At 40.1% G+C, this 25,383-nt stretch overlaps 1 protein-coding gene across 2 annotated transcripts in view; it reads right to left on the bottom strand.

Annotated features, from left to right (window-relative positions):
* LOC109899734 (disintegrin and metalloproteinase domain-containing protein 12) overlaps positions 1–25,383 on the bottom strand; it is a 147,594-nt gene that overhangs the window by 43,504 nt on the left and 78,707 nt on the right. For both annotated transcript variants that reach the window (XM_031835683.1, XM_020495207.2), the window contains exon 4: positions 4,718–4,796. In XM_031835683.1, coding sequence (XP_031691543.1) covers positions 4,718–4,796 — 79 coding nt within the window. The remainder of the gene's footprint in view (positions 1–4,717; positions 4,797–25,383) is intronic.

Genomic DNA, 25,383 nt, shown 5'->3' on the forward strand with positions numbered 1-25,383 from the left:
AGGAACTCTAGAGCTCTGTGAGAGTGACCATCAGGTTCTTGGTCACCTCCCTGACCAAAGCCCTTCTCCCCCGATTGCTCAGTTTGGCCGGGTGGCCAGCTCTAGGAAGAGTTTTGGTAGTTCCAAACTTCGTACCATTTAAGAATGATGGAAGCCACTGTGTTCTTGGGGACCTTCAATGCTGCAGACATTTTTTTTGGTACCCTTCCCCAGATCTTTGCCTCGATATGATGCTGTTTCGGAGCTTTACGGATAATTTCTTCGACCTCATGGCTTGGTTTTCACTCATGCAGTGTCAACCGTGGGACCTTATATATACAGGTGTGTGCCTTTACAAATCATTTCCAATCAATTGAATTTACCACAGGTGGACTCCAAACAAGTTGTAGAAACATCTCAAGGATTAGCAATAGAAACAGGATGCAAATGAGCTCAATTTCGAATCTCATACATAGCAAAGGGTGGGAATACTTATGTAAATAATGTTTTTCTGTTTTTAAAATTTTTAATACATTTGCAAATATGTCTAAAAACCTGTTTGCGCTTCATTAGGGGGTATTGTGTGTAGATTGCTGAGTATTACTCTTTTTAAAATCAATTTTAGTATAAGGCTGTAACATAACAAAATGTGGAAAAAGGCAAGGGGTCTGAATACTTCCCAAAGGCACTGTATACATTTCTCAACAAATTTCCATCCAAAACATGTGGAAAAGCAAATGCTTTGATTCCTGGTCAAACAGCTGGAAAAGGGGTCTTAGTATTTGAAATACATTAACACTAGTGGTAAATGATCTGCTCACAATTGACAGCAGCAACATGGACACCAAGGGTGTTTCTCATTCTGCTGGAGTAGATCTAGTATTTCATATTAAACCTACCTTATGCATCCAGTTGTTTCTTCATTTTAAACTCACCCAACAAAAATCACAATATGCTGTTTTACATTTTGTGTTATTTGTGCTGGTCTAATTCCTAAAATGGAAAAGAATAAGAAACTGTGCATTCTCTGATAGTAATAATAGTTAATATGGTGCTCTTCGATGTCACAGGTTTGTGTCATTGATAAATAAATCATTTTAATATTTACATCGTCAGATGTTTATATGTTATGTATAAAAGGCATATGCATGCATTGTTAACTATTTTGATTTCTTTAAAACATTGTTGGAGTTCAGGTGTTTGATGTGAATGATGGGTGACTAGTAGCATTCTTGTCAAATACAGTGCCTTCTAAAAGTATCCATACCCCTTGACTTATTCCACATTTTGTTTTAATACAGCCTGAATTTACAATGGATTAAATAGATTTTCCCCTCACCCACACACAATACCCCATAATGACAAATTGGTTGTTGATCATTACTAGACATCCATTTTCAGGTATTTTCAAGTAGATTTAAGTCAAAACTGTAACTCAGACACTCAGGAACATTCACTGTCTTCTTGGAAAGCAACTCCAGTTTAGATTTGGCCTTCTGTTTTTGGTTTTTGTCTTGATGAAAGGTAAATTAATCTCCCAGTGTCTGGTGGTAAGCAGACTGAACCAGGTTTTCCTATGGTATTTTGTCAGTTTATTTGTTATCTTGAAAATCTCCCCAGTCATTAACTATTACAAGCATACCCATAACATGATGCAGCCACCACTATGGAGAGTGGTACTCAGTTGTTACGTTTGTCGATGGAAGGATTGGACCAAGGTGTGTGGTAGGCGAACATCTTACTTTTATTAAAATGACCACCAAAAAACAACAAAATACAAAACGAATGTAAAGTTCTGCAGGCTACACAGCAACTATACAAAATCACGATCCCACAAACTAAGGTGGGAAAAAGGCTGCCTAAGTATGATCCCCAATCAGAGACAATGATAGACAGCTGCCTCTGATTGGGAACCATACCAGGCCAAACAAAGAAATAGGAAAACTAGATTGCCCACCACAGTCACACCCTGACCTAACCAAAATAGAGAATTAAAAGGATATCTAAGGTCAAGGCGTGACACTCAGTAATGTGTTGTATTGGATTTGCACCAAACACTATATTCATGAAAAAAAGTGAATTGTTTTGCCACATTTTTTGCAGTATTACTTTAGTGCCTTGTTGCAAACAGAATGCATGTTTTGGAATATCTTTATTCTGTACAGGCTTAATTCTTTTCACTCAGTCAATTAGTTTAGTATGGTGGAGTAACTACAATGTTGCTGATCCATCCATAGTTTTCTCCCATCGCATCCATTAAACTCTAACTGTTTTAAAGTCACCACTGAAATCCCTGAATGGTTTCCTTCCTCTCCAACAGCTGAGATAGGAAGGATGCCTATATTTTTGTAGTGATTGGGTGTATTGATACACCATCCAAAGTGTAATTAATAACTGAACCATGCTCAAAGGGATAGTCAATGTCTCTTTGTTTTACCCATCTACCAATAGGTGGCCTTCTTTGCGAGGCATTGGAACACCTCCCTGGTCTTTGTGGTTGAATCTGTGTTTGAAATTCACTGCTCGACTGAGGGACCTTACAGATAATTGTATGTGTGGGATAAAGAGATAAAGTAGTCATTCAAAAATCATGTTAAAAACTATCATTGCACACAGTGACTCCATGCAACATATTATGTGACTTGTTAAGTATATGTTTACTCCTGAACTTACTTAGGCTTGTCATAACAAAGGGTTGAATAGTTATTGACTCAAGATATTTAAGCGTTTGATTTTTAATGAATTAAAAACTTTGCCTTCCACTTTGACATTATGGGGTATTGTTTGTAGTCCAGTGACAATACATTGGAAATTCAGGCTGTAACACAACACAATGTGGAAAAAGTCAAGGAGTGTGAATACTTTCTGAAAGCACTGTAAATATGCTTATTCATTCATAACTATGGACACATTCTGCAATGGGTAAATATGGCTTTGAATCTGTAACAGAACATGTCAAAAGTTAGCTCTGAATTGCTTTACGTGGAAGAAAAATGCTTTTACGTGGAAGAAAAATTATAACATTTGTAAAATAATTATAAAAAATAAAACAATAATATAGCTTGATTACATAACCCTCTGAGTCAATACATAACCCTCTGAGTCAATACATGTTAGCATCGTCTTCGGCAGCGACTACAGCTACGAGTCTTTCTGGGTAAGTCTCGAAGAGCTTTGCACACCTGGATTGTACAATATTTGCACATTATGATTTTTACAATTCTTCAAGCTGTGTCTTGTTGGTTGTTGGTCATTGCCAGACAGCCATTTTCAAGTCTTGCTGATTTAAGTCAAAACCTCGGCCACTCAGGAACATTCAATGTTGTCTTGGTAAGCAAATGCAGGGTATATTTGGCCTTGTCTTTTACTTTATTGTCCTGCTGGAAGGTGAATTTGTCTCCCAGTGTCTGTTGGAAAGCAGACTGAACAAGGTTTTCCTCTTAGCTCTATTCTGTTTCTTTTTATGCAAAAAAAACTCCCTAGTCCTTGCTGATGACAAGAATAGCCATTACATGATGATGCCACCCCCAGGCTGGAAAATATGAAGAGTGGTACTCAGTGATGTGTTGTGTTGGATTTGCCCCAAACATAACGCTTTGTATTCATGACATAAAGTTAACTTATTTGACAAATGTTTTTCAGTTTTACTTTAGTTCCTTAGGCTTCCTTATTCTCAATCTGTCTTTTAGGTTAGTATTGTGGAGTTACTACAATGCTGTTGATCCATCCCCTGTTTTCTCTTATCACAGCCATTAAACTCTGTAACTGTTTTAAAGTCACAATTGGCCTCATGGTGAAATCCTTGAGCGGTTTCCTTCCTCTCCAGCAACTGAGTAAGGAAGGACGCCTGTATCTTTGGAGTGACTGGGTGTATTGATAGACCATCCAAAGCCTAATAAAAAAATTCACCATGCTCAAAGGGATATGCAATGTCTGCTTTTGTTAAAAAAGATACCCATCTACCAATAGGTGCCCTTCTTTGCAAGGCATTGGAGAACCTCCCTGGTCTTTGTGGTTGAATCTGTGTTAGAAATGCACTGCTTGACTGAGGGACCTTACAGATAATTGTATGTGTGGTGTACAGAGAGAGATAAGTTAGTCATTCAAGAATAATTGAAACACTATTATTGCACACAGGGTGAGTCCATGTAACATATTATGTGACTTGTTAAGTATATGTTTACTCCTGAACTTACTTAGGCTTATCATATTAAAGGGGTTGAATACTTACTGACTCAAGACATTTCAGATTTTCATTAATTAGCAAACGTTTTTAAAAACATAATTCCACTTTGACATTATGGACTATTATGTGAAGGCCAATGATACAAAATCTCAAGTTAATACATTTTAAATTCAGGCTGTAACAGAACAATATTTGTGGAAAAATTCAAGGGGTGTGAATACTTTCTGAAGGCACTGTTTTTAACCCTGTATCAATTCACCAAGTGTTAGGTCTACATGTCAATATGGCTTTATGTCAATAACTAGAGAGATATTCCCCACTAAAAACTAAGTTAGTCATAATCCATTTACTGGATCAAAACATTTGATCTTTCAGATGTCATGCAATGTCTATACTTCAGACATGTGTTCTCAATATTGCCTTGAGGGCCATTTGATCCAAAAAAGCATCACTTGAGTTCACATGACATTGTTAAAGGTCCATCCTTTAAAGTCAGCAGCACACAATGTTCATTCAAACATGAATGTCAGAAGCACTCAACCTCCAGCCTACCGTAGAGTTGTGAGCACCAGTGACGGGACTCCCATCCTCCAGGTAATGTGTCTCAGTATAATGACTTGCAAACAGGCCCCTAAAAAAAACAGAAAAGAAAATAGACATCAAAACCTCAGGTCCACCTAAAAAAATACATTCGCTTTTAGAGGACAAGAGAGAAGTTGGACACACTGGTTTTTAACGGCCTTATACCATATTTTCAATGGCGTGTGTAAACCGTTAGTGATTAGGGATATGTGAAATATACAGCACTGGGAAGCTAGACGAGTCGAGGGCAGGGTTTGGGAGTGACCTTGAATGACATATTGTCGCACTTTGAAGAAAATCTGATGAGTTAATTATAGTATTTATATGTGTGTGTGTGTCACACTGCAGGCCATGAACAGATTGAAATGGCGAGTCCCACCCCAAGCATAGACTGAGGAATGGCAGGAACACCCATCTCTACAGCTGCATAATCAAAGATACATCATAGGGGATGGTCACAGGAACATACAATACATGACCAAAAGTACAGTGCATTCGGAAAATAGTCAGACCCCTAGACTTTTTCCACATTTTGTTACGTTACAGGCCTATTATAAAATGGAGGTACAAAAAATGTCTTCATCAATCTACACACAATACTCCATAATGACAAAGCGAAAACATTTTTTTTTACATTTTTGCATGGTTATTAAATATAGAAAACAGAAATATCTTATTTACATAAGTATTCAGACCCTTTGCTATGAGACTCGAAATTGGACTCAGGTGCATCCTGTTGAAATTGACCATCCTTGAGATGTTTCTACAAATTGATTAGAGTGCAACTGTGGTAAATTAAATTGATTGGATATGATTTGGAAAGGCACATAAGGTGCCACGGTTGACACTGCATGTCAGAGAAAAAAACAGGCCATGAGGTCAGACAAATTGGACGTAGAGCTCCAAGACAGGATTTTGTCGAGGCACGGATCTGGGGAAGGGTACAAAACATTTCTGCAGCATTGAAGGTCCCCAAGTACATGGCGGCGTCCATCATTCTTAAATGGAAGAAGTTTGGAATGACCAAGACTCTTCCTAGGGCTGGCCAACTGGCTAAACTGAGCAATCGGGGGAGAAGGGCCTTGGTCAGGGAGGTGACCAAGAACCCGATGGTCACTCTGACAGAGCTCGAGAGTTCCTCTTTGGAGACGGGAGAATATTCCAGAAGGACAACAATCTCTGCAGCACTCCACCAATCAGGCCTTTATGGTAGAGTGGCCAGACAGAAGCCAATCCTCAGTAAAAGGCACATGACAGGCCGCATGGATTTAGCCAAAAGGCACCTAAATGACTCCCAGATAACGAGAAACAAGATTCTTTGGTCTAATGAAACCAAGATTGAACTCTGGCCTTAATGCCAAGCGTCACGTACGGAGGAAACCTGGCATCATCCCTACGGTGAAGCATGGTGGTGGCAGCATCATGACTAGTCAGGATTGAGGGAAAGATGAACGGAGCAAAGAACAGAGAGATCCTTGATAAAAACCTGCTCCAGAGCACTCAGGATCTCGGAAGGTTCAGCTTCCAACAGGACAACAACCCTAAGCACACAGCCAAGACAACACAGCAGCGGCTTCTGGACAAGTCTCTCAATTTCCTTGAGGGGCCCAGCTAGAGCCCGGACTTGAACCCGATCAAACATCTCAGAAGAGACCTGAAAAAAGCTGTGCAGCAACTCTCCCTAACCAACCTGACAGAACTTAAGAAAATCTGCAGAGAAAAATGGGAGAAACTCCACAAATATAGGTGTGCCAAGCTTGTAGCGTCATACCCAAGAAGAGGGTGTAATCACTGCCAAAGGGGCTTCAACAAAGTACTGAATAATTGGTCTGAATACTTATGTAAATGTAAATTTCCCCAAAAGTCATTTTATACATTTGCAAAAATTCTAAAAACCTGTTTATGCTTTGTCATAATGGGGTATTGTGGGTAGATTGATGAGGGGGAAAAAATTATTTAATCAATTGTAAAATAAGGCTGTAACATAACCCCAAAAAATAAAGGAGTCTGAATACTTTCCGAATGCACTGTATGTGGACACCTGCTCGTCGAACATCTCATTCCAAAATCATGGGCATTATTATGGAGTTGGTCCCCACTTTGCTGTTACAACAGCCTCTACTTCTGGAAAGACTTTCCACCAGATGTTGCAACATTGCTGCGGGGACTTGCTTCCATTCAGCCACAAGAGCATTAGTGAGGTCGGGCACTGATGTTGGGTAATTAGGCCTGGCTCGCAGTCGGCATTCCAATTTATCCCAAAGGTGTTTGATGGGGTTGAGGTCAGGGCCAGTTAAGTTCTTCAACACTAATCTCGAAAAACCATTCATGCTGAAACAGGAAAGGTCCTTCCCCAAACTGTTGCCACAAAGTTGGAAGCACAGAATCGTGTAGAATGTCATTGTATGCTGTAGCGCTATGATTTCCTAGCCCGAATCATGAAAAACAGCCCCAGACCATCATTCGTCCGTCAGATGGGGAAACGTCATTCATCACTCCAGAGAACGTGTTTCCACTGCTCCAGAGTCCAATGACGGCGAGCTTTACTCCACTCCAGCCTAAGCTTGGCATTGCACATGGTGATCTTAGGCTTGTGTGCAGCTGCTCGGCCATGGAAACCCATTACATGAAGCTCCCGACGAACAGTTATTGTACTGATGTTGCTTCCAGAGGCAGTTTGGAATTCGGTAGTGAGTGTTGCAACTGAAGACAGACGATTTATACGCACTTCAGCAATCGGTAGTTTGCAGGTAGTTTGCCCCCGGTGATACGTTGTGCAGACCTCACGACCCTCTGGAGAGCCTTACGGTTGTGGGCAGAGCAGTCGCCGTACCAGGCGGTGATTCAGCCCCACAGGATGCTCTCGATTGTGCATCTGTAAAAGGGTTGTTGCGCCTTCTTCACCAAGCTGTCTGTTTGGGTGGACCATTTCAGTTTGTCTGTGATGTGTACGCCAGGGAACTTAAAACTTTCCACCTTCTCACCTCACCTCGTTCCTGTAGGCCGTCTCGTCATTGTTGGTAATCAAGCCTACCACTGTAGTGTCGTCTGAAAACTTGATGAATGAATTGGAGGCGTGCATGGCCACGCAGTCATGGGTGAACAGCGAGTACAGGAGAGGGTTGAGAATGCACCCTTGTGGGGCCCCAGTGTTGAGGATCAGCGGGGTGGAGATGTTGTTTCCTACCCTCCCACCTGGTGACAGCCCGTCAGAAAGTCCAGGACCCAGTTGCACAGGGCGGGGTCGAGACCCAGGGTCTCGAGCTTAATGACGAGTTTGGAGGATACTATGGTGTTAAATGCTGAACTGTAATCAATGAACAGCATTCTTACATAGGTATTCCTCTTGTCCAGATGGGTTAGGGCAGTGTGCAGTGTGATTGCGATTGCATCGTCTGCGGACCTATTGGGGCAGTAAGCAAATTAGAGTGGGTCTAGGGTGTCAGGTAGGGTGGAGGTGATATGATCCTTGACTAGTCTCTCAAAGCACTTCATGATGACGGAAGTGAGTGCTACGGCGCGATAGTCGTTTAACTCAGTTACCTTAGCTTTCTTGGGAACATGAACAATGGTGGCCCTCTTGAAGCATGTGGGAACAGCAGACTGGGATAGGGATTGACTGAATATGTTCGTAAGCTCACCCGCCAACTGGGCCGGCAGCCCTGCGAGGGTTAGCACATTTAAATGTTTTACTCACGTTGGCTGCGGTGAAGCAGAGCCCACAGGTTTTGGTAGCTGGCCTTGTCAGTGGCACTGTATTGTCCTCAAAGCGAGCAAAGAAGTTGTTTAGTTTGTCTGGGAGCAAGATGTCAGTGTCCATGACGGGGCTGGTTTTCCTTTTGTAATCCCTGACTGACTGCAGGCTCCTGTCTGAGCCATTGAATTGCGACTCTACTTTGTCTCTATACTGACGCTTAGCTTGTTTGATTGCCTTGTGGAGGGAATAGCTACACTGTTTGTATATAGTGTATTTAGAAGTGTGTGTGTTTGTGTTTGTGTGAGAGCAAGAGTAAGCGTTTGCCCATGTTTGTGTAGGTCAGTGGCGGTCAGTGCCATTTAAGATGATTGAGGACGATTTGTTTTCAAGAGCATGGCCTTATTTCTATTACAGCATATTGGATGAAACGCATTCATATTCCATTCACCCAGTTCAATGTAACAGTAATAGGTTTAGGCTACTACATGATACTCAAATTTTCCGTATATCCATCATGAGGTTGCTACAACCTAGCCTATGATTTAAAGTTTACAACGTAGGTGCACACGGGTCGAGAGACAAATTTGAGGCAGTCAAATGTCATCAAATAATTTATTAAAAACACACTATTTTTCAAAGAAGGCCTACATTAGCCTCAACAGCACTCTGTAGGGTAGAACCATGTTGTAGCTGGAGGACAGCTAGCTTCTGTCCTCCTCTGGATACATTGACTTCAATACAAAACCTAGGAGGCTCATGGTTCTCACCCCCTTCCATAGACTTACACAGTAATTATGACAACTTCTGGAGGATGTCCTCCAACCTATCAGAGCTCTTTCAGCATGAACTGACATGTTGTCCACCCAATCAAAGAACAGAGAATGAATCTATTACTGAAAGCATAAGCTACAGCAAGCTAGCACTGCAGTCCATAACATGTGGTGAGTAGTTGACTCAAAGAGTGAGAAAGACAATAGTTGAACAATTTTGAACAAATACATTTCTTCCAAAATGATGGAGAAGCAAGAGAATTATATATACGGAGAGATTGTCATTAATTTTTTTACTTTCAGTTTCAATTACTTAGCTAGCAACTGCAGCTAGCTAGTTTAGCCTACTTTTTTAAAAGATTTGTTAATATTTTTTTATTAACATAACAAATACAAAAATACTGAAATATACAAACAAGAGTATATAAACCTAACAGACAGGGTTATTACATATGTCACGTTCGGCGTAAGAATTATCGGACCAAGGTGCAGTGTGATATGGTTTCCACATGTTTAATAACTGAAATGCACAAAAACAATAAAGAATGAACGAAATGTGAAAACAATGGAGTGCTCATAGGCAACTTACACATGAACAAGATCCCACCAACACAAGTGGGAAAAATAACTACTTAAATATGATCCCCAATTAGAGACAACGATACCAGCTGCCTCTAATTGGCAATCATACAAAACATCAACATAGAAAATTAAACTAGAACACAACATAGACATAGATATACTAGATCACCCCCTAGTCACGCCCTGACCTACTACACCACAGAGAAACAATGGTTCTCTATGGTCAGGGCGTGACAACATATCAAGATTAATTTTCAATTTGTTAAATACTTTTATGGTGCATATTGCTTTTTTGTTTTTACATTTACTGATCATTTCAAAATAATATTTAAATTCTATCTTAAATAATGTGAAGAGGGGTTTGTTCTCTGCCCACTTTATTTTATGGACAAAGAATCTTCCATGAAAGATAAATAAATTAACAAGGACAATTAAATCAGGGTCCATATCATTTGGTTCAAAATAAAACATAACATCAGAGTATTTCAAATTAACATTAATAGTTGTTTATTTTAAAATAAAAGCTTCTAACTCACACCAAAATCTTCTGACATAAGAGCAGTCCCAAAATAAATGGTCAAGAATCTCTGGGTCACAATCACAAAATACACATTTGTTATCAATAGCTCATTTAAATCTGTGTATAATAAAGGTCTTTACAGGGTACATTCTATGAATGAGTTTGTATGATACTTCTTTCACCTTACTAGATGTACAATATTTACCAGATAACAACAAAACTTTGTTCCAGTTCACTTGTCCTAGGGCTGAATTCCAGTACATTTTAGCAGAGGGAATAGTAACATATTGACATAGTTTCCTTATATACATGTTATTACATTTATAGTTTAAAATGTCAATTCCTTCTAATTGTATTGATGCTACAAAATCTTCAACAGCTGCACTATGAGTATTGTTATATTCTCCTAAAAGAAGAATAGCACCTTTAGGGACAGCTCTAACAACAATTTGATACTTCTCTGGAGTGAATGTAACATTGTGTGTTCTAATAAATTCTAGATAATAGTATAGTTGTCCATCATTATTCAATATTTTTTTAACTCAAATGATGTTGTTGTCAAACCAGTTCTGGAAATCCTTGTTTAATTCCACGTCTCATGTCGAATCTTTGTGAAGTTCCATGGGATAATTTAACAGAGCTGTTATTATTATTGTAAAGTGTTATAATTACACCAAAACATCGAAGTCTCAAAAATAAAATAATGTTCAACTGTATCAAATGCCTTGTAAAAGTCTACAAATAAAATAAAGCTATCTTCCATAATGTGCTCATTGTTGTCTATCAAGTCCAATATTATTACATATATGTCTGCCCTTCATTAAACCAGACTGGGTATCGTCAATGATTTGGTCAAGACCTTTTTTTAAGTCTTTCTGCAAAGATGGATGCAAGTAGCTTTACATCATTGTTCATTAATGTGATTGGTCTCCAATTTAGTCTCTCGATGTGCAAAACTGATAGAGACATACCCCAAGCGACTTACAGCTGAAATCGCAGCAAAAGGTGGCGCTACAAAGTATTAACTTAAGGGGGCTGAATAATTTTGCACGCCCAATTTTTCAGTTTTTGATTTGTTAAAAAAGTTTGAAATATCCAATAAATGTCGTTCCACTTCATGATTGTGTCCCACTTGTTGTTGATTCTTCACAGAAAAATACAGTTTTATATCTTTATGTTTGAAGCCTGAAATGTGGCAAAAGGTCGCAAAGTTCAAGGGGGCTGTCACGAATATTACCGAAGGTGACTCCCCTTCTTGTTCGGGTGGCGCTCGGCGGTCGTCGTCACCGGTCTACTAGCTATCACCGATCCTTTGTTCTGTGTTCGTTTGGTTTTGTCTAATTGGTATCACCTGTTTCTTGTTTGGTTGTTAGGGTGGGGTTATTTAAGTTTGTTCAGCCCGCTTCTGTTTCGTGCGGGCTTGTTCGTCTGTTTTTGTGTTAGAGTGTATTTTGTTTGCATTTTGGGTTTCGCGCTGTCCGTTTATATTTCTGTTCATTTGTTTTCCTACTTTTGTTCATGTTATTTTTCCTGGACATTAAAGCGTGTTTTTCCCCACATCCTTTTGCTCTCTGCGCCTGACTCCACACCTCTTCACTCATTGCACGTTACAGGGGCCGAATACTTTCGCAAGGCACTGTATATTGAGCATATGAATAGATGTAAATTCAGAATTTTTTCTTTCTAAATTGTAAGAGCATTTTGTATTTTTTTCACCTTCCTCCAACCACCTCCTTCTTGATCTTACAAATGCCCTTTTTGCTCTCTCTTCATACATTCAGTTCATTTCTAGCTCTAAAGAGAATAACTGACCCTTACCCTCTTCATCAAGGTCCTCCATAGACATTAGAGAAAGTATTTCCTTAAACGTTTATCTTCCCTCAATCATTTAAGTTCAGCAATTTCTTTACCTCTCTTCATGGCTGTTTGTCTTCTTCATACTTCATTAATTCCCAATATTTCCCATAAGACTTAAATAGTTGGGCTTTCCTCCAATTGTCTTGTATAATATCTTTGGCATCCATCTTGAAATGATCATCTTCCAACAGTCTACTATTGAGTTTCCAATAACTCTGATTCTTTTTATTAACTTCAGATCCATTAATATTTAAATCCTAACAGATCCAGCTTAGTTAATCCTGAGTTTAATAATCTATGTCTTGGTCTTCGATTAGTCAATATTTGGAGATCTAAATATCCTGATAAAAATGACTTCACTTGGAGCAACAAGGACATGTCCAGATGGTCAAGAATTGACTTCTGGTTGATTTCTAATTCATGAGATAATTCTGTAGTCAAGGTATCAATTGAACCATCTATTCTTACTGATCATAAAGTTATATTCTTATCTAGTACTGAAACACCCTGCTCAAACAAAAGGGTGCTATGTTAGCTAGCTGGCCATGACTATCCAACTGACACTCTTCCAAGTCAAGGTGAGCTTTTCGTTTTACGAATGTATTGCTACCGGCCGGTGTAACTGCTTACTGGCTATGCACTGTAAAGTTACTGCGTGGTTGTAGTTTTATTAGCTATGCTGACTATGATGTTACTTTAGCTAATACGGTGACAACGATGTAGGCTGTATGTAACATTAGCGGTTTGGCTTGGAAAGGTTTTTTCACCTGGTCAAATACAGCTGATGTGCATTGAAGTCCACAAGGGAAGAGGAGGAGAGTGCATGGATGCATGGATGCATGAATTCATGGATGCAAGAAGGAATACAACATGGCTGTGTATTAATGCTTGATCAGGGGTGTATTCATTCCTCCAATTCGGTTGAAAAATGTTTCTTAAATGGAAACAAACACAACAAAACGGGGATAAACATACTTTAATTTGTCCAATAGAAACTCTTGTTTGAAACTGTTGGACTAATGATTACAACCTATATCATCTAGGTTCAGGCAAGAGTGTGTCATTGTCTGTCCTGGAATGCATTTCAATTAAAAGGTGTGTATGCAGTACCAGTCAAAAGTTTGGACACACCTACTCATTAAAGGGTTTTTCTTTATTTGTAATATTTTCTACATTGTAGAATAATAGTGAAGTAATCAAAACTATGAAATAACACATATGGAATCATGTAGTAACCAAAAAAGTGTTATAAATTTAAGATTTTATATTCTTCAAAGTAGCCACCCTTTGCCTTGATTACAGCTTTGCACACTCTTGGCGTTCTCTCAACCAGCTTCATGACGTAGTCAGGTGGAATGCATTTCAATTAACAGGTGTGGCATGTTAAAAGTTAATTAGTGGATTGTTTTTCCTTCTTAATGTATTTCAGCCAATCAGCTGTGTTGTGACAAGGTAGGGGTGTTATACAGAAGATAGCTTCATATGGTAAAAGACCAAGTCCATATTATGGCAAGAACAGTTCAAATAAGCAAAGAGAAATGACAGTCCATCCTTACTTTAAGACATGAAGGTCAGTCAATCCAGAAAATGTAAAGGACTTTGAAAGTTTCTTCAAGAGTAGTCGAAAAACCATCAAGCGATATGATGAAACTGGCTCTCATGAGGACCGCCACAGGAAAGGAAGACCCAGAGTTACCTCTGCTGCAGAGGAGTTCATTAGAGTTCATTAGAGTTCATTAGAGTTACCAGCATCAGAAATTGCAGACACATCTCAACATCAACTGTTCAGAGGAGATTACATGAATCAGGCCTCCATTGTCAAATTGCTGAAAAGAAACCACCACTAAAGGTCACCAATAAGAATAAATGACTTACTTGGGACAAGAAACACGAACAATGGACATTAGACCAGTGGAAATCTGTCCTTTGGTCTGATGAATCCAATTTGAGATTTTTGGTTCCAAACAACATGTCTTTGTGAGATGCAGAGTAGGTGAACGGATGACCTCCGCATGTGTGGTTCCCACCGTAAAGCATGGAGGAGGAGGTGTGATGGTGTGTGGGTGCTTTGCTCTTGACACGGTCTGTGATTTATTTAGAATTCAAGGCACACTTAACCAGCATGGCTACCACAGCATTCTGTAGCGATACACCATCCCATCTGGTTTGCGCTTAGTGGGACTATAATTTGTTTTTCAACAGAAAAATTACCCACATCGCACCTCCGGGCTGTGTAAGGGCTATTTGACCAAGAAGGAGAGTGATGGAGTGCAGCATCAGATGACCTGGCCTCCACAATCACCTGGCCTCAACCCAATTGAGATGGTTTGGGATGAGTTGGACCACAGAGTGAAGGAAAACAGCCAACAGGTGCTCAGCATATGTGGGAACTACTTCAAGACTGTTGGAAAAGCATTCCAGGTGAAGCTGGTTGAGGGAATGCCAAGAGTGTGCAAATCTGTCATCAAGGCAAATGGTGGCTACTTTGAACAATGTAAAATATAACATATATTTAGATTTGTTTAACACTTTTTTGGTTACCAAATGATTACATTTGTGTTATTTCATAGTTTTGATGTCTTCACTATTCTTCTACAATGTAGAAAATATTAAAACATAAAGAAAAACCCTTGAATGAGTAGGTGTGTCCAAGATTTTGACTGGTCCTGTATTTAGTATAGTTTTATCTAAAAATGTTTTATCATTTTTATTTTTATGAAATTCACTGAGGAGGATGGTCCTCCCCTTGCTCCGCTGAGGAACCTCCACCGGTGTAGGCATAGCTGGGTCTGTAGGTAGCTGAGTTCTGTCCTCTAAAACTGTGTCTCAAATACTTTACAGAGTACTTATTTCTAAGAAGTAAGTTTTGAGGTGCTACATTTAAGTCTGTTAGAAAGTATTTGTGGCTTGTGCAAGCAGAACAAGGACATCTGTCCATTCTGTTTGGGAAAAAGTGGATGTAATGAGTGAGCATCCTACATGCTTCATTGAGTGTTTACATACGTTTAAGTGTTACCTTGCTAGTGTGTAAGAGGAAGAAAACTGAGTCTGAGTACAGGGATATTCAGAGGAACAAGATTAACTGGATTACTGTACCGGAATATACATACTAAAGTAAGAAAAAGAGGAGTGAGCCAAATTGACATATCACAGAAACTGAAAAGCTACTGTGCAGTTTAAGTTGAGTGGAAAATATCTGACAAAATATCACTCCCCACTACGTTGACCCATATTTGAGTAAATCTATTATTTTTTAGAATCCCTAATTTAATCATGATACAATTCTGCTGGGGTGGATGGAGAGGATTTGAGGAATCAGTCGGTGGGATAATAAAATAAAAATAGGATCCAGTGTGCGTCGAAGTCCCAGCAGGAAGCTCTCTAGCTATCCTACGCTGTTTACTGCTGACCAAAATGTAGGATTAGAAGAGGAGGGATTAGTCAATCATGTCAACATTCACATTTCAACATTCTTTTATAGGTATACCAAAAATGAGAGCTGGATTGAAGCTTAGAGCTCCTGTTCTATAGCTCTATGTCTTACCTACAGTATGACATAACTGTTGTTTTTATAAATCACAATCTTTATCATACATTTAGCAACACACCACATTAATATCAATAAGCCAGAAGCGGGTAAATACAGTACACAGTGACGTGGTCTCATTGAAAATGTATTAAGCTACACTGGGGACCTACATCAGAGCATAGGGGAGGTTTCATAGACAGGCTACAGTAGGCACTGGCATGTACAGGATAAGAGGATATGTTCAGAGTCCAAACAGGATTTGTGTCAAGCTAATGCTAATTCCATGCGAATGCTAAAGAGGAGTTTTTGGGACACGTTTGGAAGCTGGGCTTTGGCAGAGTTGTCCTTGTGTAAGGTTCGATGACATACATTAGAGCAGCAGCCACTGGTTTGACGTGATGAAATCCTGCTGTAATCATCTCCTTGGCACAGGGCAGATGGTGCATATTAGTTAATGGGTGTCTGTATGTGCAGCCTACTTCGCCTCTTGGCTAAACATTACCAGTGCTCTATGGTTGGTTGGTTCTTTGAGGTAGATAGAGCTTTGAGACTGCCTGATTGGCAAACAATATCAAGTGAATTATGTGATATAAAAAAATCAGAATAAGTCATCGTGGTATGCTTTGTATTTTCTTCAAGAATAGATACTTCATACGCTTGTTGGACCTCAAGCATACCGCTTCCTCACCAGGCAGCACACTCTTGAGAAAAGAAAAGATAGCGAGAATTCTCTTTTTCCCCTGGATATTGAAACAGCTCAATTTGATTACGCCCCCTTAAGTAATGACTGCCCACCAGTGGCCCTCTTTTTGTCAAGAGGTACAGGCAGCCAATCAAATGACATTTAGATGGCAGAGGACTTCAAAGTAGCTGGTAGAGCCTTTGATCTCGTCTCGTAGGAATCAGCGTGACAGTCACCAGAATCCTTAGCACAAGCCCAGCATGAATTCCGAATGCACAGCTGTCATTTTTTTATACCAACACTTCAGTGTGCCAACAGTGTTGTGGATGGTATTTCTATAGTGATTGGGGAGTAATAGAACTACGTGTTGAGAGGCGGTGAAATGAATTTTGTGTCACAAATAGAAATTGGATAAGTCGTACCGTAATGAATGGTTTTCGGTTGACTTACACCCACATGAAAAAATACTATGGTATAAAAACTATAGTATTCACTGCAGTGTTTTTTTTGCCGACTTTACTGTAGTATTCACTGTAGTGTTTTGCAGACATGACTGTAGTATACTGTAGTATTAACAGTTTACTATAGTTTAAATTCTGTATTAAAAAAACAGTGTAAGGGATAATCAACAAGGGCCTATGTGTTCAATGGAAAAGAATAAAATACTAACCTTCCACGATTATCTATTTTATCCCTTTTTTATTCAGGGGTGAAAGTAATGCGGAAAATCATTCATAACACTTTTTGGTGTTTTTGTAAGCGATGTCTCTTTACATTTATCAACTGGACACTGTTTGAGTGCAGGAATTATTTTAAAGTGGAATAGGTTAATAGTTGGAATAGTAACTGAAGTCTGGACACTGACTGTAGGCCTCACATGTAGCCTATTATAATGAACTCCTCCTGAAGTTAATGTTCCTCACAGAAAATTAATGATGGACCAAATGTTAATTTTGTTTCAGGAACTGGAGTGGAGAAATATGATTTATTTGTTTCAGCATCTTGAGAGAATGTGAATACGTGCTTAGGGACTTGTTGTTTAGCCTAACGTGCAATTTCTTTCAGCGACATAAAATCTGACAGTATATTATTTTCAACCACTTAAAATATGCATCCAAGACGAACTGAAATACTATCAGAAACATGTTGAATCATTTTCATGGCTTTGCATTTCCTTAAATCCGGTCAAATGTCCTTGCTCCATGAGAGATGCAGAAATGAAAGAGAAAACTCGACCAATGCCAACTAACTTGTTGATGATGCATTGATCATTCAATCGATTTATGACATTACTGATGAGCAAGGCTTTATTTAGTATTCTAGACAAGCATCAAGTAATGACAGAAGAGAAGCTGCATGTATCTAATTATAGACAAGTTGACTAACAAACAGCCCATCGAATGTCGGAAATTATACTGAACAAAAATATAAACGGTACAATGCAATAAATTCAAAGATTTTATTGAGTTACAGTTCATATAAGGAAATCAGTCAATTGAAATAAATGTATTAGGCAGTAATCTATTGATTTCACATGACTGGGCAGGGGTGCAGCCATGTGAGGGGCCTTAGAGGGTGTAGGCCCGTCCACTTGGCAGCCAGGCCAACCCACTGGGGAGCCAGGCCCAGCCAATCAGAATGAGTTTTTCTCCTCAAAATGGATTTATTACAGACAGAAATAAATCTAGGTACCGCTAAGCTTTTTTGTACATATGGAACATTTTGGGGATTTTTTTATTTCAGCTCATGAAACATGGTGTATATTCAGAAAAATATAAAAATGAGTCTTGAAAACAATTATTTTCCCGCACCCCATGTCCTTCTGCTTCCCTGAGTAACGTGTGCAGGTTATGAGCCTCATGAAGTAGCCTAATTGTTTGACAATCAGATGAAAACATAATGACTGGTTGTGTTCATGCCACATTACAAATCTGTACTATTAGGCAGTGTTTCAGTTTCAAGACCACACATTGAGTGTCTTGGTCTTGTCTATGTGTCAGTCGGTCTCGGACAATGAGGACTATTAATTTCTTCTTGAGACCAGCAGAGTAAAAAACGCATGATTATTAGCTTCCATTCAGTCAGCGCATAAAAGTGCTTCGCCAGGCCAAATATATACCGTACAATCCTTTCTTGAAACATTAATATCTTATCTGGGATTCCTACTTTACTCCTAACATTACTTTCCTTTACCTTCATTGAATAATATCTTCAAACCTTGTCCCAATTTCCTTGACTGTAAAACACAAAGGGCCAGTGGTGTCGTGGAGGCTATACACAGGTATATGCCCTATACCAGTGGGAATTGCCTATACTCACTTCTTAATCCCTACTGTTGTGTACACAAGTAATGTAGTGGAGGTATACGATTTATTCATTAAGTAGAGATTTATTCATTATGTAGAACGACATACAAATCACGCACAAAGTAGCCTACACAATCGCAAAACACGTGAAATATATCCACATGCGCAGCACACAGCCTAGATTCAGCAGAATATCATCTGCAGGCAGCAAGCGCGCTCAGCTCGCAACTGGTTGTCGCATGGAGCAGCTCACAGAAGAATGATATCGGTAGCCGGTAGGATAGGAAAGACGTTTGACTTTATGATATCTACCAGTATATGCTAACTAAGGGAACGATGGGTATGCAAACCAGGTATTGAAAAAGTTTGGAGTTTAGTCTTGTTTAGTAGGCTATTTGTGATGTGCAATCCAGTCATCATGCGCTGTTTGCATGAACATTCTTAAATGCTTCTCCAAAAAACCTTCCCAATTAAATGTTGACTGGTTGATTTGTATCAACGGGGAGTGCACTTGTTTTGCTCAATTGAATTAAATGTAAATTAAAGTGTTCGATATGCAATGCAATCTCCTCGTAAGGAACAGTATCGAGTGTCCTGGAGAGAAGGCAAACGTTTCTAGCTATGTCAGGCAAATCGTCCATCATCAGCACGTTATGGATGTAACCAAATTAATGTCAATAGAAAACAGCTTAAACAAATGCAATTGCAGTTACTAATCTATTATTCTGGCTGCATAGGTTGTGACTGTGTTAGCCATAGCTCGTTGGCTAGCTAACGAGCAAGGGATAAGAACATTGCCAGAGCATGGCAACAGAACATATAGAACGAACAACTGGGTTGCGTTATCTTGCTGCAGGTGTACACGTGCAATCAAGGAATAAGCTAGCCTGCATAGTGATCGAACTAACGACTGGGTCGTGTCTCTAGATATAGAACTAATTGAACAAACGACTGGATCGCATCTCTAGCAATCAAAAGTATGAATTTCGCTTATAAACTTTAAATATCAATGACAGTTTTTTATTTCTACCGGTAAATGTGTGCATTAGTATTGTTTTCATTGGAAGCTGTGGTATAAACGCCTCAGTTCTGTACATTACCTTGAAAAATGAACTCTGCAAAGGGACTATGAATGTTCATTTCTCTACCATAAGCCGCCTCCAACGTCATTTTAGAGAATTTGGCAGTACGTCCAACCGGCCTCACAACTGTAGACCATGTGTTTGGCGTTGTGTGGGCCAGCGGTTTGCTGATGTCAACGTTGTGAACAGTGCGCACCATTGTGGCGGTGGGGTTATGGTACGGGCAGGCATAGGCTATGGGCAACGAACACAATTGCATTTTGTCGATGGCAATTTGAATGCACAGAGATACCGTGATGAGATCCTGAGGCCCATTGTCGTGCCATTACTCTGCCACCACCACCTCATATTTTAGCATGATAATGCACAGCCCCATGTCGCAAGGATCTGTACACAATTCCTGGAAGCTGAAAATGTCCCAGTTCAGCCATGGCCTGCATACTCACCAGACATGTCACACATTGAGCATGATTGGGATGCTCTGGATCAACGTTTACGACAGCGTGTTCCAGTTCCAGCCAATTTCCAGCAACTTCACACAGCCATTGAAGAGGAGTTGGACAACATTCCACAGGCCACAATCAACAACCTGATCAACTCTATGTGAAGGAGATGTGTTGCGCTGCCTGTGGCAAATGGTGGTCACACCAGATTCTGACTGATTTTCTTATCCACACCCCTAACTTTTTTTAAGGTATCTGACCAACAGATTCCCAGTCATGTGAAATCCATAAATTAGGGCCTAATGAATTTATTTCAATTGACTGATTTCCTTATATGAAGTGTAACTCAGTAAAATCCTTGATATTGCATTTATATTTTTGTTCAGAAAATAGCACTTTACATTAGGCTCTACTGTTGGACCAAACACACCACATATTACATTATTATGACATTTTATTTAGATTTTTCTTATGCGGCCAGAACTTAAAAGAGCGAGCCACTAGGCTTAACATGCATTGATTGAAACAAAATACAAGTGTAGCTTCTTAACTTCCTCTACTCTATTAAACAATAACTACTATGCCCACATCATTCAAGAAGAATAAGATCTAACATGCATATTCCCATGAAACTGATTGGGATCAAATGGTTGGCATGCAGATGCAGTATGGATGTTATCATTCATGATTTACAGTGATGGTGGCCTAGAATTTATAATACAGTAGACCTAATTTGGTGTTTTAAGATTTAAAAAATACAACAATTTATTTGAGCCACTATATGATGGCATAGGCAATCATTCCATTTGGATGGTGCATTGCAGGCTATGTATATAAAACAATTACATAGCATACAATAGGCTACATTTCGGCACCAACTAATTGAGAAATTATTACATAAATATATTTTTAAAGCTCTCCGGTGCCCCAACAAATTGTCTTGTTTGAGAAACAACACAATTTGTCTGGTTTGAGAAACAGATGCCTCACAAGTCCTCAACTGGCAGATTAATTACATAGTACCCGCAAAACACCAGTCTCAACGTCAACAGTGAAGAGGCGACCCCGGGATGCTGGCCTTCTAGGCAGAGTTGCAAAGAAAAAGCCATATCTCAGACTGGCCAATAAAAATTAAATATTAAGATGGGCAAAAGAACAGACACTGGACAGAGATATGGCTTGTTCAATGCAACTCTGACTAGAAGGCCAGCATCCCGGAGTCGTCTCTTCACTGTTGACATTAAGACTGGTGTTTTGTGGATACTATTTAATGAAGCTGCCAGTTGAGGACTTGTGAGGCGTCTGTTTCTCAAACTAGACACTCTAATGTACTTGTCCTCTTGCTTAGTTATGCACCAGGCCTCCCATACGTCTTTCTATTCTGTGTTCTGTGAAAGGAGTGGTACACAGCGTTGTAGGAGATCTTCAGTTTCTTAGTAATTTCTCGCATGGAATAGCCTTCATTTCTCAGAACAAGAATCGAAAGACGAGTTTCTGAAGAAAGGTCTTTGTTTCTGGCCATTTTCAGCCTGTAATCAAACCCGAAATGCTGATGCTCCAGACACTCAATTAGTCTTAAGGCCAGTTTATTGCTTCTTTAATCAGAAGAGTTTTCAGTTGTACTAACATAATTGCAAAAGGGTTTTCTAATGATCACCTAGCCTTTTAAAATGATAAACTTGGATTAGCTAACACAACGTACCATTGGAACATAGGAGTGATGGTTGCTGATAATGGGCCTCTGTACGCCTATGTAGATATTCCGTTTAAAAAATCAGACGTTCCAGCTACAATAGTCATTTAAACATTAACAATGTCTACACTGTATTTCTGATCAATTTGATGTTATTTTAATGGACAGAAAAAGTTGCTTTTCTTTCAAAAACAGGGACATTTCTAAGTGACCCCAAACTGTCGAATGGTAGTGTTTGTGAAGAGAACCTTTATCGTTCCAAGTAACTCATTCGCTGACGGTGGGACATGACTGCCCACTGGGAGCAGACGTCAATTCAATGTCTGTGACAGACATCAACCACAAATCGGGTATGTGCTTTTACACCGGGTTTTGATCCGATTTCCTATGATTTGGAAAAATGTGCCCAGGAGCCAATCGGAAGCACTGAGAATGGACTTAAAATGTGTAGTGTCCGCCTGTCTTTACACTAATCATCATAACTATGGATTCCCTAGTAACTCAGAGCCTGTTGCGTTTCATTAAACTCAGACTTATTATCTAATTAGCAATTTCTTAATAGATGTTGCACAGGTTAATTGTGATAAACGAGGCCCTTTCAATGGAACCGTAGGGAGGCTAAAACCATCGCCATCAGTCTTCTTTTGCTGTTCAAACTTTAAACCTCCTCCTCTGTATTTACATCATCTTCACCAGAGGTAAGTGTATGTCAAGGACATGACTTCTAGACAATTGTTTTTGTACACACATAGAAAATGCGAAAAACACAATATGAGAGGAAGTGTTGCTGCTTTAAAAAAAGTTTTGCAGCATGTTCAATGGACAGCCTTGTTTGAACATTTCTTCAGCCTCTGTTATTCTTGGGCTTTCCATTAGGTGAGGTATGGGGTGAAGTGAGGTATCTCTTAATTAGTGGATGAGAAAGGATGATGTGAGAGTTAGGGGGTAGCCTAATAGAAGGTGCCCTTCGCGTCACCACTCGGAGTGCAGATGAACAGAAGTAGGAAACCTTAAGTGTTGTTTAGGTTGCCTGAGGTAGTGTAGGAAAGCAACGGAGCAACTAAACCTTTTCCTTGTTCTCTCTTTCTCTATATCCTCCCCATATCTAGGATCTCTACCTCTTTATGCTCTCTTTCTCACTACTTTTAAAATAACCACTTTTATCCTCCTCTTTTAAGTGGAGTTACCTCCACTTTTTTATAATTGCATGCTAGAACTTTTTTCTTCCGACATCTCTGACTTTTACCTAAGACTCTGCTGAGCCCAGTAGAGATGGTTTCTGAACAGCGTGAATGAATGACAATAAGAACTATTTCCTCAGTCTGATAAGGATCTTAAAATCCAATTTGGCTTGTGGCCTCAAAGACTTTATCAAATCAATTCAAATTGTATTTGCCACATGCGCCAAATACAACAGGTAGACCTTACAGTGAAATTCTTATTTTACAAGCCCTTAACCAACAATGCAGTTCAAGAAATAGAGTTAAGAAAATATTTTCTTAAGAAAAAGAATAAGTAACAATAAAATTACAATAACGAGGCTATATACATGGGGTTCCGGTGCGAGTCAATATGCGGAGGTACAGGTTAGTCGAGGTAATTTGTAAAGTGACTATGCATAGATAATAAACAGCGAGTAGCAGCAGTGTAAAAATAAAGGGGGGAGGAGGGGTCAATGTAAATAGTCCGGGTTGCCATTTGATGAATTGTTCAGCAGTCTTATGGCTTGAGGGTAGAAGCTGATAAGGAGCCTTTTGGTCTTAGACTTGGCACTCCGGTACCGCTTGCCGTGCCGGAGCAGAAAGAACAGTTTATGACTTTGGTGACCGGAGTCTTTGACAATTCTTTGGGCCCTTTCTCTGACACCACCTAGTATATTATTCCTGGATGTCAGGCCCCAGTGATGTACTGGGACGTACGCACTACCCTCTGTAGCGCCTTACGGTCAGATGCCGAGCAGTTGCCATACCAGGCGGTGATGCAATCGGTCAGGATGCTCTCAATGGTGCAGCTGAAGGACTTTTTGAGGATCTGGGGACCCATGCCGAATCTTTTCAGTCTCCTGAGGGGGAAAATGTGTTGTCGTGCCTTCTTCAAAACTATATGGGTGTGTTTGGACCATGATAGTTCGTTGGTGAGGTGGACACCAAGGAACTTGAAACTCTCGACCCGCTCCACTTCAGCCCTGTCGATGTTAACGGGGGCCTGTTCGGCCCTCCTTTTCCTATATTTCACGATCAGCTCCTTTGTCTTGCTCACATTGAGGGAGAGGATGTTGTCCTGGCACCACACTGCCAAGTCTCTGACCTCCCTATTGACTGTCTCGTTGTTGTCGGTGATCAGGCCTACCACTTTTGTGTCGTCAGCAAACTTAATGATGGTGTTGGAGTCGTGCTTTGCCACACAGTCGTGGGTGAACAGGGAGGGGAATAAGCACCCACCCTTGAGGGGCCCAGTGTTGAGGATCAGCATGGCAGATGTGTTGTTGCCTACCCTTACCACCTGGGGGCGGCCTGTCAGGAATTCCAGGGTCCTTAGCTTAGTGAGGAGCTTTGTGGGCACTATGGTGTTGAACGCTGAGCTTTAGTCAATGAATAGGTGTTCCTTTTGTCCAGGTGGGAAAGGGCAGTGTGGAGTGTGATTGCGTCATCTGTGGATCTGTTGGGGCGGTATGTGAATTAGATTGGGTCTAGGGTTTCCGGCATGATGGTGTTGATGTGAGCCATAACCAGCCTTTCAAGCACTTCATGGCCACCGACATGAGTGCTATGGGGCGGTAATCATTTAGGCAGGTTACCTTCGTTTTCTTGGGCACAGGGACAATGGTGGTCAGTTTGAAACATGTACGTATTACAGACTCCTCTCAGGTCAGGGAGAGGTTAAAAATGTCAATGAAGACACTTGCCAGTTGTTCCGCGCATGCTTTGAGTACACCTGGTAATCTGCCTGGCCATGCGGCTTTGTGAATATTGACCTGGTCTTGCTCACATCTGCTAGGGAGAGTGTGATCACACAGTCGTCTTGAATAGCTGGTGCTCTCATGCATGTTTCAGTGTTGCTTGACTTAAAGCGAGCATGAAAAGGCATTTAGCTTGTCTGGTAGGCTTGTGTCACTTGGCAGCTCACAGCTGGATTTCCCTTTGTCGTTCTTAATATTTTTCAAGCCCTGCCACAGTGTCAAATCTGGTGTATTAGATTCAATCTAAGTCCTGTAGTGACGCTTTGCCTGTTTGATGGTTCGTTTGAGGGCATAGGGGGATTTTCTTATGAGTGTCCGGATTAGTGTCCCGCTCCTTGAAAGTAGCAGCTATAGCCTTTAGCTCGGTGCGGATATTGACTGTAATCCATGGCTTCTGGCATATAGTCACTGTGGGGACGACATCGTCGATGCACTTATTGATGAAGCCAGTCTGTGCTAGCAAAACAGTCCTGTAGCGTAGGATCCGCATCATCTGACCACTTCCGTATTGAGCAA

The sequence above is a fragment of the Oncorhynchus kisutch genome, linkage group LG11, assembly GCF_002021735.2.
Source record: "Oncorhynchus kisutch isolate 150728-3 linkage group LG11, Okis_V2, whole genome shotgun sequence".
Lineage (NCBI taxonomy): Eukaryota > Metazoa > Chordata > Actinopteri > Salmoniformes > Salmonidae > Oncorhynchus > Oncorhynchus kisutch.